At 34.2% G+C, this 13,026-nt stretch overlaps 3 protein-coding genes across 4 annotated transcripts; 2 read left to right on the forward strand and 1 right to left on the reverse strand.

Annotated features, from left to right (window-relative positions):
• Positions 1-256: 256 nt before the first annotated feature.
• LOC130944411 (putative RING-H2 finger protein ATL21B) lies at positions 257-3,107 on the forward strand. The gene is made up of 2 exons (XM_057872729.1): positions 257-1,084; positions 2,345-3,107. The coding sequence occupies exons 1-2, from the start codon at positions 370-372 to the stop codon at positions 2,776-2,778; spliced, it is 1,149 nt and encodes a 382-aa protein (XP_057728712.1). The 5' UTR covers positions 257-369; the 3' UTR covers positions 2,779-3,107.
• LOC130944410 (phosphomevalonate kinase, peroxisomal) lies at positions 2,754-7,024 on the forward strand. 2 transcript variants are annotated; one of them, XM_057872728.1, is made up of 12 exons: positions 2,754-2,823; positions 3,305-3,408; positions 3,486-3,636; positions 3,720-3,820; positions 3,931-4,040; positions 4,122-4,174; positions 4,325-4,702; positions 5,078-5,182; positions 5,302-5,529; positions 5,943-6,065; positions 6,183-6,473; positions 6,802-7,024. In XM_057872728.1, the coding sequence occupies exons 2-11, from the start codon at positions 3,401-3,403 to the stop codon at positions 6,447-6,449; spliced, it is 1,524 nt and encodes a 507-aa protein (XP_057728711.1). In that variant the 5' UTR covers positions 2,754-2,823; positions 3,305-3,400; the 3' UTR covers positions 6,450-6,473; positions 6,802-7,024. The 2 variants fall into 2 exon arrangements, with proteins under 2 accessions (XP_057728711.1, XP_057728710.1); XM_057872727.1 differs by lacking the exons at positions 2,754-2,823; positions 6,802-7,024 and having other exon boundaries at positions 3,299-3,408; positions 6,183-6,721.
• Positions 7,025-7,090: 66 nt separating this feature from the next.
• LOC130944409 (uncharacterized) lies at positions 7,091-10,912 on the reverse strand. The gene is made up of 2 exons (XM_057872726.1): positions 10,728-10,912; positions 7,091-9,347 (listed from the first exon to the last, which is right to left on the reverse strand). Exon 2 carries the CDS (start codon positions 9,288-9,290, stop codon positions 7,458-7,460), a length of 1,833 nt encoding a protein of 610 aa, XP_057728709.1. The 5' UTR covers positions 9,291-9,347; positions 10,728-10,912; the 3' UTR covers positions 7,091-7,457.
• Between the last annotated feature and the right edge of the window lie 2,114 nt (positions 10,913-13,026).

Genomic DNA, 13,026 nt, shown 5'->3' on the forward strand with positions numbered 1-13,026 from the left:
AGGAAGAGGAAGAAGAAGAGGAACCGTTCATAATATAGTGTAGCGCTTTGAAAACAGGAAACGGATGAATAACGCATTAAAAGGCCCGTTAGCAACTTGTAAGACTTGTAAGTCAAAAAGATTTGTATGTGTAGCAGGCCTCTTACATAATATCCACCACAGTTACCTCATCATATTTGATGGCAAAACAAAAGTTGCTTTCTGTGGTGCACCCCACTAATAGGTTCAATCATGCACCCATTTGCATTAAGGGAGGTGCATCCTACGGCTGAAACGCCACCACCCAAGTGCAGGTGCACCTAAGACAAAGTAATAATACCGAAAGAAGCTAAGGTTAACCCAAACCCCAAAACCCAATTAACTCCAAACATGAACTTTCCCATAATCCTCCTCCTTCTTTTCTTCTTCTCCTTGAAGCCTCCTCAAAAACACGTTATTGTGTCATCAACCACACAAGACACATGCTTGGATGCTGTTTGCAATCTAAGGGAGCCAGTAATTCGATTCCCTTTCCAAATAGAACCAAACTCATCATCATCATCATGTGGGTACCCAGGTTTCACAGTAACATGCAACAACCGTGGCCAAACACTCCTCAACCTACCTCATTCAGGAGGAGAGTTCAGCATCAAAGGGATAGACTACGACACTCAACAAGTGTGGGTAAACGACCCTGACAATTGCCTTCCAAAACGCATACTCTCTCTCAACCTCTCTTCATCCCCATTCGAAGCCGTTTACAACCAAGAATTCACGTTCTTCAACTGTTCCATGAACTTGGAGTATCTCAAGCATAGGTACAACCCCATAGCTTGTCTCAGTGATCCAAAGCACATGCTTTTTGCAACGTCTTCGTCAACCGTTGTTGTTTACTTGTCGTCGATTTGTAACGTGGTTAAGAGGGTGAAAGTGCCGGTTGGGGTGCCGTTTTACGAACATGTTGTGTCGTCTAACCTCAGCGATGATTTGAGGTTGTCGTGGGAATGGCCAGAGTGTGGGAGGTGTGAGTCACACGGTGGAAGATGTGGCTTTGAGAGCAACACCACTTCGCATGTTGTGTGTTTCAACGATTTCCCTTCAAAAGGTACCACACTGCCACACACACTCCATTAACTATTATGTTTGGTTTGAGTTTTTTTTTTCTCCTTTCCAATTTTAGAATTTTACAAAAAAATTAAATCAATAACATTGTTACGTAAAAAAATATGGATTTTGTTAGACAATAACTTTTGTGATGTGAACAATAAATTTTAGAATTATCTCAATAAAGTAAAAAAATACTTTATTCCCAAATTATTTTCTAAACCTCAATATTAGAATAGCCATATGCATATCTAATATATTGAACATTCAGCAATTTTAAACTATGCATGAGTAAATCGAATCAAAAGAAATAACCATCCAATTAAAAATAATGAATATAATCATTTGCATACCTATTCAATTGAACATTCGACATATATATTGTTCACATTGTTTAATATTCTCATTGTCTATCTATACTTCTCCAAAAAATATATACTAAATTAGACATTCGTATAATATATGTATTAATATATAAATATATATTAAAAATAAATTATATAATATATATTTACATATAAATCATAATCACTAATTTAATGGTTGATTTTCTAATGTTAATATAGTATTTTTGTGAAATCAAATAGGCCCTTAGAATCTAACTCATTTCATGCAAGCTTCAACATTTTAATGCATTTATTGCCTATGCTTAATTACAAGGAAAAGTCTAGGGGGCCAGCAGTTTTGTTGAATTTTGGCCAGCATGTAACCAGCAGAGAAAGGTGAGTCATTGGATGAAATCTCACACCAATCTCACACCATCAAATTATCATTGATGGCTAATTGATGGCTAACAATCACAAAAATTGCTGGCCCCTAGCATTGCTCTAATTACAATTTGATTTTCCTAGGTAAATTTTGAACTCATTTCCTCTTCTAGGAGATCTATAATTTAATTCGAGAAAATATTAGTATTTGTGTTTAAATAATTCATGGTTGGAAAAAAACTTGTGGTGGTGGGTGATTGGGTTAGTGGTCACGTCAAAGGGGTTAGAATAGAAGTATAATTTCTTTTTTCTTTGTAATGCCCATGTTATGAAAATATTATTATTGTGGTCATTATCAACATTAAACAATGGAGACGTGGACATGTAAACAAAAACAGATTAAATAATGCAAATAGAACGGTTCCACTCAGCTTATAAAATGTAAAAGGATAATAATATCTACAAAATGAAACATAAAGTATAATTAAACATGAATATTTACAAAATTTGCCACGGATTTTTCTCTCTTATCTATATATTTATTTTTTTGACAGGGTTTTCTCGTTGTGCACGATATGCAATAGCTATAGGCTTAGGAGTACCAGCATTATTGTGCTTCATTGGGATACTGAGTTGCCTGTGCAGCAAGCTCAAAATCTTAGCACACCGTTGGGTCTGGGACCGTCAAACTGTACCAGATTTCGAGCCCCTTATTAGCCCACAACCAACATTCATTTTGGGCCTAGATGGGCCAACTATTGAGTCGTACCCGAAAATGGTTGTGGGGGAGAGCCCAAATATTCTTCCGAAGCCCAATGACAACACATGCCCAATATGCTTGTCGGAGTACAAGCCCAAAGAGACAGTGAAAAGAATACCTGAATGTCTTCATTGCTTTCACGCTCAATGTATTGATGAGTGGCTTCCATTGAATGCTTCTTGCCCAATTTGCCGAACTTCTCCCAACAAGTTACCTGCAGCAGCTTAATCCATCATTAGACTCTCATACTTAATAGTTAATACTAGTTTACCAGTAATTAATACTTCTACCACTTCAATTCTTTGTCTCTCTCTACTCCCTAGTTTTTTTTCTTCAAATTTGTAGCATGTGTAATACTTTCTTTTTTGCTTTAAATAAAATGTTGAAACTAACCAACCCCTGAACTACCTAAACTATTCTAGTGTTTGTAATCAGCTGGAGATTGGAGAGCAAATTAGTATGAACAGATTTTAGAACAGTTTGAAAATTTTTTACATGTACACAAAAGATTAGTCACTAATCAGTTACGATGTATCTACATTGATTTAAATATTTTATATTGAGTTACATATTTTTTCAAGTAAATAATTAATTATCGAAATAATTAAACCTAATATAATAGAACACACATTTGCAGATCTTACTGCATGCAGGGGCCACGTGCAACGCGAGCCCAATATTACCATTTACTAATTATTTATTTTTAATATTTATAATTGATTATCTTTCATTTACATTTTCTGAAACAAAGCAGAATGCAAGAGATCGATCGCATTAATGACTGTGTAGAAGATCACTGATCCGCACTCATAAATCATAATTGAAGCATTCCCAATTCCGCACTAACACGATGGCCGTGTAAGTTAATCCACCACTTCTTCCCAACTTACCAACTAAACTTGGCTTAATTAAGTTTGTTTATTCACTAATGACAGGGTTGCATCTGCACCTGGGAAGGTGTTAATCACCGGTGGTTACCTGATTTTGGAGAGACCCAACGCAGGTCTCGTGCTTAGTACGAATGCTCGCTTTTACACCATCGTTAAGCCTCTTCACAACGAAATCCAACCTGATAGCTGGGCTTGGGTGCGTTTTAATTCCTTAATTTTAATTAAATTACTTAATTAAGTTAATTAATTAACTAATTAATTGGTTCTTTCTTCGTTCAGGCTTGGGCAGACGTCAGATTAACGTCTCCGCAGCTCGGCAGAGAAGGACACTACAAGCTCGCGCTCAAGAATCTCACTGTCCAAAGTGTTTCTTCCTCAAGGCACGTTTTTTATTATTATTATTTTTTTTGTTTCGCATTATTATATTTGTTTGATTAGTGGCTTCAGTGGAATAAGTAGTTTGGTGCTTAATTTGTTTTGTTTTTTCCAGTGAAGGGGGAAATCCTTTTGTGGAATATGCAGTGCAGTATTCTGTGGCTGCTGCTTATGCAACATTGGATAACAATAAAAAGGAAGTGTTGCACAAGCTTCTCTTACAAGGTAGTAACCAGTGCTGATTTTGTTAACTCTTTCAGTCAACTACTTCAGATTTCAATTTTTGTAACTGAATTGGTCTTGTAGGACTTGACATCACCATTTTGGGTTGTAATGATTTCTATTCATATAGAAATGAGGTAATTCACCCCTATCCAATTTTGTTTGTACGTAATTTCTACCATTAGATGTGTTTAACACTTGATTTAAGGATTGAATGATGTGTGCTAGCTTAGTGTACAAAGCAGAATGATCATGAGTGAAGTTTTGATGTTGCAAAACTTGTGCAGATTGAGAGACGTGGACTCCCTTTGACACCGGAGTCATTGGCGAGTATTCCTCCTTTTGCATCCATAACGTTCAATACTGATGATGGTAATGGAGATTGCAAGCCTGAAGTAGCTAAGACTGGTTTGGGCTCATCTGCTGCTATGACAACTGCTGTAGTTGGTGCTTTACTTCATTACCTTGGTGTCATAAAGCTTTCCTCTTCTAAAGATCAACAGGATAGGAAGGATTACACAGATATTGATTTGTTGCATAAAATAGCTCAAACTGCTCATTGTATTGCCCAAGGAAAAGTTGGCAGTGGGTTTGATGTCAGTTCAGCTGTGTATGGCAGTCAACGTTATGTGCGGTTTTCACCGGAAGTGATTTCCTCCGTACAGGTATTCAGCTCTTACCCTTTTAATGTGTCTTGTGTTTTAGGCAAAAAATGCTTTAATTATGTTGATTTCTGTTGCACACTTTTGTATATATATATATATATATATATATATGTGCATTTCAACTGGTCATGCTGGTATTGTGAATATTTATCGACTAAATATGTAACTGGTATGAATGACTCTCCTGATTTGTTTGGCCTAAATATACTCAATTAAAAGAACATTAGTTTTCCTTGATGTACAACAAAACTTGAGCTCTCTAATTCTTGCTACTAGCCCCGTCATTTTAGTTTGCCATTCCAGTTGCTAAACATGTTAGGATCTTCTATTGGTTATCTCTTACAGTGACTAGACATTGTTTTGCTGACATTGCAGGTTGCAGCACAAGCATTGCCTGTACCAGAACTTATCAGTGACATTCTGAATGGAAACTGGGACCATGAGAGGACTGAGTTCTCTTTACCACCTTTGATGACTCTGGTAAGCAATTTAAATCCCTTATACCCCCACATTTTCCTTTTACTTCAGGTTGAATGACTTTCTTATCAGAAGAATATGAAGTCTATTGGTTAATATTCTGACTATATATCGTTTTTTAGTTACTAGGAGAACCAGGAACTGGTGGTTCATCTACGCCATCAATGGTTGGTGCTGTAAAAAAATGGCAAAAGTCTGACCCTCAGAAATCCCTGGACACATGGAGAAGACTGTCAGAGGCGAATTCGCAGTTAGAAATTCAACTGAACTTTTTGAGTAAATTAGCAAAGGAACAATGGGATGCATATAAATCTGTGATTGATAGCTGCAGCAAGCTCAGATCAGAAAAGGTATTTCTTTCAAATCATTTGTGGTTGTTTAATTAATGGAAGTGACATCAAAATTAGAATTTTTACTCCTGTGGATGTAGAGTAAACTGATTGATAATGCTCACTGTTAAATAACTAGAACATTTTGGCCTTATAGTATGCCTTGCATTAGATTAAATTTCTACATTCCTGTTTATTAGTTATTTTAATGAGATAGGACATCTTTACTATTAGACTTATACAATTAAGTTGACTTTTGATGGGTTTGAAAGAGATTATATTTCCAACTTTATTGTTTGCCTGGTTTTCAGTTTCAAGTGGTGTGACTGAATTTCTAATGCACATATGTGATATCATGTTCTTGAGACTACACTTCAGGCTCTCATGTTCTTGCTTTTCTTCTTGTGTTGATGTTGAAAATGCAATTCTCACAGTGGATAGAGCAAGCTTCTGAACCCAACAAGGAAGCAGTTATTAAAGCATTGCTAGGTGCAAAAGAAGTTATGCTTGGGATTAGATATCGTATGCGCCTAATGGGTGAGGCTGCAGGTGTTCCTGTAAGTTCCTTTCATTGATTTGGCACTTATTATTAGGCTTCTTCTGTTTGAATGATGTTGATTATAAATTATATCTGCTGGTAGAATATCACTACTCTTTCCTTGCAATTCATGCAGATTGAACCAGAATCACAAACAAAACTTTTAGATGCTACACTGAACTTGGAAGGAGTGTTGTTGGCTGGAGTTCCAGGAGCAGGAGGATTTGATGCTGTCTTTGCTGTTACTTTGGGAGATTCAAGCAGCAATGTGACAAAAACATGGAGCTCACTCAATGTACTTGCCCTTCTGGTTAAAGAAGATCCTTGTGGCGTTTCTTTAGAAAGTGCTGACCCTAGAACAAATGAAATCACTTCAGCTGTATCTTCAATTCATATTGAATAATTTCATTTCCATCAATTAAATATTGTAAGTCACCATAAAATTATATCGTGTAATGTGTCTTATAGACTAGGCTTAGTTTCTTTTCAATTTCAGGCTGGGGGAAAAAATTTAGTGGACGATTTAAAATAATAAGGCTGTGTGTATTATTTTTCTTTTGGTTTCAGTGTGCGCCACCAATTTGTCTGTATTACTGAGTAGGAAATATTTTAAGCTTAAAATTTTCTACAGCCAGACGAAAATAAAAAGGATTATGAAGTCTCCAATTCATTGCTTATTAGAATGTTTCTATGTTTCTATATTGCTGGTTGAGAGCATATGTTAAATAACACTTTGTTCCTCGCTTTATTTGCAGATGAAATGGTTATTGCATCTCCCAAGATACAGATTCCCGTTGGTACCCAGAGGCCAGAGGCCAGAGGATTTGTTTCATTTGATAAATTTACCTAAACCGTAAATTGAGTTATCATTTTTGACAAGTGTTATGTGATGTAGTTGGCATTATTAAATTTTATGTAAAACGTAACTTGGCACATTAGTGTTTGTTATATTTTAAGGGAGCCATGAAAAGCTTAAAAAGTATAGTATTTATTTACCATAAGTACTATGACAAAGGCTTTTCATTCCTGACAATTCAGAAGATATTATATTTGATAAATAACGATTCACCATTGTGTAATAGAACTATACAATTAAGTACGCAAACAATGCTCATTAATATACACACCCTAAACGTCTTGTAGGAGCTCAGCAAAGGTAAGAAGAAGAGTAACGGGAGCAGCTTTGCAAAGATGAAGCAGCCATCTAAAGTTCTATCTCGGAACTCATCAAAGAGAATAAAGTGACTGTAAAAAAAATCCCTCACCATCAACTCATTCTGATAATTTAGTTGTCGTGAGCGTGGTACTTCTTTCATACTTGAGCTAGCATCTGATTCACACTGATTTTGGTGTTTTCTGCAAGGAACTGGACTCATGTTGGAAATGGCTGAGACCAAAACTGAGAATTGTGCTATCCACCCAGATTAGGATATTCATTGTCTATCCTAAAACTGACACACTCTGCCAGAGCTTTTGCATTCAGCTCTCTAGCATATCTCCAGACATAGTTCAGACCTACAAGAAGCTCAGTGATTGCTTCTTCTGTCTTCTCTTGATCCGCAAAGTAAAGGGTTTGTACGAGAAGCACGTTTGTCCGGGAAACAAAGCTCTGCTGTTCGAAACTTCTCTCGGACTGCCATCTTATCATATTATGAGCAAGTGGTGCCAGCCACTCCAATATGCTTGTCATTGCTTCATTCCATTCTTCAGCAAGACTTGTGTCATAGACCAATGATGATGCCGACATAGACTTGGTATACGGCTTTAACTTCGCTCTAAGTGCAGTTCTAACACGACCAGGGAGCATGCTGTATAGGTCATCTCTTGCATCAGGACCAATCAGGTTGGAAGAAGCTGCTAGCTTCTCAATCACAATGATAACATTTGCATAGTGCAACGCCAACGCAGCAGCACCAAGAGTTTCGGGTGGAGGCTTTAGTAGCTTGCATAAGGATTTGAAGACTGATTGACCATGATGAAATAGTCTTCCATGGAGAATATTTGAATGAGCCTCTTTGGGATTATTGGTTCCATAAAGAACACTCTTTGTGCTTGAGTGGCATTCGGAAACTGAACTGTCTGAAGCCATGCATCCTTTGAAAGGTCCTACTTGAGTCAGTCGACTTGGTCGTGAGTGACTTTCCTTCCCAGTTAAAGCCGCCGAGTGTCCATAAAACTTCCAAATCTTGCTCTTTTTAGTTTTTCCAGAAACTGGGGCTGATTGATTCAGATTCCTTCCAAGAGGACCTGAGTAAAAATTAACACTTGGATGCTTTGCTGAAATTGGCCCTGATTTTGTTGACGAGTCACCAAGAGGACCGGAACGGAAAATGCTCGTTTTGTTTGTTCCACCAATTGGACCTGATCTACCAATAGGACCTGATCTAGCAGTAAGAGCATGGAGATTAAGGGGCCCTGAAGAAAATCTTGGAATGCTGTTCTGCGATGGGTTGCCTGTAGATTGCAACAATGTAGAAACTGATTGACTTCTATAAATAAAATCTGAATTCAAGACACCTGAATTGTTGGTTCCATCAGCTTCTACCGCCTCTTGAATTCCAAACACCTGGTTGATCCGATGGAATATCGTGAACAAGGATCTTGCTAAAAGATTTATGGTGTAGTCATATGTCCTGTTCCATAAAGAAACCTCCCGTAACTCCTTTAACTCCTGCCTCTTCCACCCAACCTTCTTTTGAAACTCAATTAAAGTTATGGCATCTGACTCACCGCTCGCCTTCATTCTTGTAAGAGTTTGCTCAAGATCAGCAAGCACTTCCATTTCTTGATACAAACTTGCATTAGCTGATATGAACTTCTCCATCCTTTTGATCTTTTTTTCCATCTTCTTGAAAGAGAATTCCCACCCATATGGATCGAAACTCATAACGATGAAGTCATAAAAGGCATTCTCAAAACCTTTAAGTCTCGGATCACTGCATTTCTTACCAAGTCTAGACACAGATTCAGCCACATGTGCCATGTTCTCGAGTATCTCTGCACAGATCAAACGTTCAATGAAATGATCATCCTCAGAAACTAGCTTTCTTATGCCAACCGAATTTGTGATCTCCTCTCTCAACTTAGCAATCTGTTTATCACTCAAAGTCTGCCATAGATTAACCAGCTTGGACATCAAGCTTGCCACTTCAAATGCTAATACTTCAACCACAACCTTCTCAGCATTAGCATCATGCTTCCGAGGAACCTTCCAGAGAGTGCGAAACCATGATTCTGCAACCATTGTTTACGAAAGAATGGTAAAACAATGCACTCTTATGAAAAATCCTTCGTCATAGCTCTGTATTACATGGAAAATAAAATACAAAATGAAGATTGTTAAAATAGGCATTAAATATGCAATACATTTATCAGATAAATTTCAACGAGTATCAAATAATTTCATATTCTCAGTGCAAAAATCTCAAGAAAAAGAATACTAAAGAAGCACTTGCCTGCTACTCCAAGTGTTTTAGTGGGAAATAGTTTCACATTATTATTTGTATTATTGAAAGACTTGCATGTTTCAGGTACAAAACTAGATGATTTATTAAATCAAAAGCATGTGTTTCCTAGTCTTTACCATTCTAGTTCTATCTTTGCTTCCCCTTTTTTTATGTGGTTCATATTTATTCCCCATGTTATGCAAATAATGGATAGATGAAAAGAACAAAATATTTTAAGTTTGAAATGCATATATCACAGGGATTGATGAAGTGACAATTTATCAATTAGAATTTTTGTTTTAGGAATTAAACAGGATACAATGCACCAAAAGTTTTTTACTATGTGACATCAAATCTATCTTGGTTGATGAAAACTTCCGACTGAAAATACAACTAAAGAAAGCTTAACTTTATAAATTAAAAAAATAAGGGAAAAAAAAGAAAAAGAGACAAAAGTTTCATGTTTAACTGAATTTGTCAAAGAATATAATTCTAACAGATGTATTAATTCCTTGAATCAAATCTTCAAAATCAAACAAGCATAAGCTGGGTCCAGTGCCTCTGAAAAAACTACATATGAAAAGTAAAAAAATAATGTTTATATTCCCCCTCCTTCTTACTCTCTTTGGGGCTTATCCTAGCTCCTCTAATTTTCTGATGGATTGAAATGCTTAGTTGAGAAGCTAGACAAAAAGAGAATATGAATTTTCTTTTATGGTACACATTGCTGAAGAATATATACTGAGGAGAAAGAAAGCTACATGACATAAAAACCTAAATCTGGATCCTATTCTCTACTTACTCATTCAATAAATCAAGAATCAATATCAAATTTCAAAGTTGAAAGAGACTCCAATTTTTTCCCTTTCCTTCTCTTGGGGTCAGTTTAAAACTTTAAAAATAGTTTCATATCCATTCACACAACTAAAAGGAAAACGACATTTTAAACCAAATCAATCCTTAGCAAAACCCAGATTCCAAAATTATTTATTTCCTTGAAAAACACACAAATTTATAATCTTTTTGGCAAAATGACCACACTTTATATCACTTCACCAGCTTGTTTGCCTATTATATGGAGAAAAAAAATGCTTTTGCAATCAAAACTCAAATCCTAGCAGCATAAAGTGATTGTATTTAGAAAAATGGCACACAAAAAATACAATCAATAAAATCAAAGGAGGAGCATGATGAAGTGAATAGAGTTGCATACAGGGAGGCCCAAGGAAACTCACCAATCACAGAAGGCAGAACTATCCCAAGAATCTTTGAGCTGGGAACAACACAATGGAGCAAGAAGATGAGAGAGAGAGAGAGAGAGAGAGAGAGAGAGAGAGAGAGAGAGGTTAGATGGGAAGCTGCAGTGTAAGGAAATAAGGTGCACATGGAATGGAAACAAAGCATGAATTGGACAGACACATATGCAGAGAAAGCGAGTGAAAAACTAAGGACATCCTAAATAAATGTAACATAATTTTTAATTTTTTAACAAATTTTCATACCTCATTCTAAATAATATTAATATAAATATTTAATTTATATGTACCTTCTTGTGTAAAACAATTTAGACAGATTTTAATTATGAATTATTATAGCAGTATAAATATTTAACTCAAACATCTATTATAATTGTAAAACAATTAAATTAAATAATAGTGTATAAATATGATTAAATAAGGGTGTAATTATATAACGATTAGTAAACTCTTAATATAACAATAAATGTATCAACTCTTGTTTTTAAGTTGTTAACTTATTATTACTATATGTGGAAAACTTGGAAACCAATCCTGATTTGGATCCCCTAAGGATTTTAGTTAGTGAATACTAGAAGTCTAGAACTAGAAGATGGTCAATTGTTGTTGAAATTTGTCCTTTTAAGAACTAGGGAGTAAGAGTTGTTAGAATTGTAACTATTTTATGTTAATTATTTCTGAAGTTTTCAGTTCAATAGTGAATGAAATATCGGGCTACTAAAAAAAAAATGAGTGTGTTTTCTTTTTTCTTTTTTTCTGTTTCGGGTTATATGGTTGGTCTTTAATTTTTCATATTTTAACACATCTTTCTATGTGAAGGCTATGCAGCTTTAAATAAGAAAAATACAAACTGTATTATAGGATTTATAGGTACGTCAACCTAACCATTTACGTTGTATTTTCTAAAATCACTTTAATTATGCTGTTGCATTGATTCATCATTATATACATATTTATTTATGAAATTGTATAATTAAAAAGGAAGATGTTTAGCGTATGCATTTCAAGTTGTATAATTTAAAGCCATTTAATTCACATAAGGCTTTTGAAAGTTATTGTATTAAAAAAAATGACAAAAAGATGACATAGTTTCTTTTTTTTTTTCTTTTATGGAAACTGACATGTATTTTTTTCCCCTAAAATAATACACTAATGTAACGAAAAAATAAAAATTTAATTATTAAGTTAGTTTTTATAATTTTATTAAATTTTTAATTAAATTTATATATATATATATATTTTTAATTAAGTTCTTATACTATTTTTAGTTTTATAATTAAGTTATTTTCATGTTAAAAATATTAAAATTAATAGAATATTTCTTTTAAAATATATGCATTTAAAAATCTAATTAGATTTTTTATTATGAATATTTTAAATTTGTGAATAAATATTCAATTAACTCTAATATTTTTATATTAAAAAAATTTAATTATAAAATTAAAAATAATATAAAAATTTAATTTAAAAAAATATAAAAACCTAATTATAAATTTAATAAAGCTACATAAAGAAACAAAATAATTAAATAAAAAAAACAGTACTCTAATATAGTTCCGAAACATATCACCTGTCTATAACTTTCTATAGTAGCACATCATTTTCTTTTTCAGACCAACTTAGTGTTCTGGTAATCTTTCAAACGCCAAATTCAGAGTTTACTCTAAAAAAAAGGTTTTCAACAAATATATTGCTAACGAGAATTCTTATTTTCTTATACTCATTTGTTTTCCTTATTTATTATTATTTTTTAATAGGTTGGCCCTTCCACTAAAACAATTTACATCGGTTAATAAGTTGAATTTGATTATGAAGACGGTTCATAAGGCAAAATTATTCATCCCATTATTACATAATAAAGAAATTAAATACTTCTACTAAAATATTTTTTTAAGTTTTATCATTGACCTGCCTCGTTGAGTGAATTTGTATTTCTTGAGTTGGAAGTATTTTTCATGGAATTAAGAAGAAATCCTTGATATATATACATATAAAAGAAAACAGATACTTGGAAGTGAGCTGGTACCGCCTTTGTAAGAAACTTAGTTTTTAAGATTTTCATCCAACTATGATTTCAGAGAACACAATTTCCCTTCCTATTTGTCATTTTTTCCCCTTTCTTTTCTTTTTAGTGATATAATTTTCCTCCCCATTTTCATGGCTTTACCTATATGGCTTTATGATTTTTTATCCTTCGGAAAACATAAATAAGTAAGCAATGTTATCTATCATATTATATTTAGAATTTTAGTATATGTTTTAATTAAAAAAAGTTATT

The sequence above is a fragment of the Arachis stenosperma genome, chromosome 8, assembly GCF_014773155.1.
Source record: "Arachis stenosperma cultivar V10309 chromosome 8, arast.V10309.gnm1.PFL2, whole genome shotgun sequence".
Lineage (NCBI taxonomy): Eukaryota > Viridiplantae > Streptophyta > Magnoliopsida > Fabales > Fabaceae > Arachis > Arachis stenosperma.

Excerpts from the sequence above, each read along its gene's own strand:
- LOC130944411 (XM_057872729.1), top strand. The coding sequence starts at position 370 with ATGAACTTTCCCATAATCCTCCTCCTTCTTTTCTTCTTCTCCTTGAAG. Across the intron at positions 1,085-2,344 it reads CAACGATTTCCCTTCAAAAG|GGTTTTCTCGTTGTGCACGA; the intron begins GTACCACACTGC and ends TTTTTTTGACAG.
- LOC130944410 (XM_057872728.1), top strand. Across the intron at positions 3,821-3,930 it reads CAAAGTGTTTCTTCCTCAAG|TGAAGGGGGAAATCCTTTTG; the intron begins GCACGTTTTTTA and ends TGTTTTTTCCAG. Across the intron at positions 5,183-5,301 it reads TACCACCTTTGATGACTCTG|TTACTAGGAGAACCAGGAAC; the intron begins GTAAGCAATTTA and ends ATCGTTTTTTAG.
- LOC130944409 (XM_057872726.1), bottom strand. The coding sequence starts at position 9,290 with ATGGTTGCAGAATCATGGTTTCGCACTCTCTGGAAGGTTCCTCGGAAG.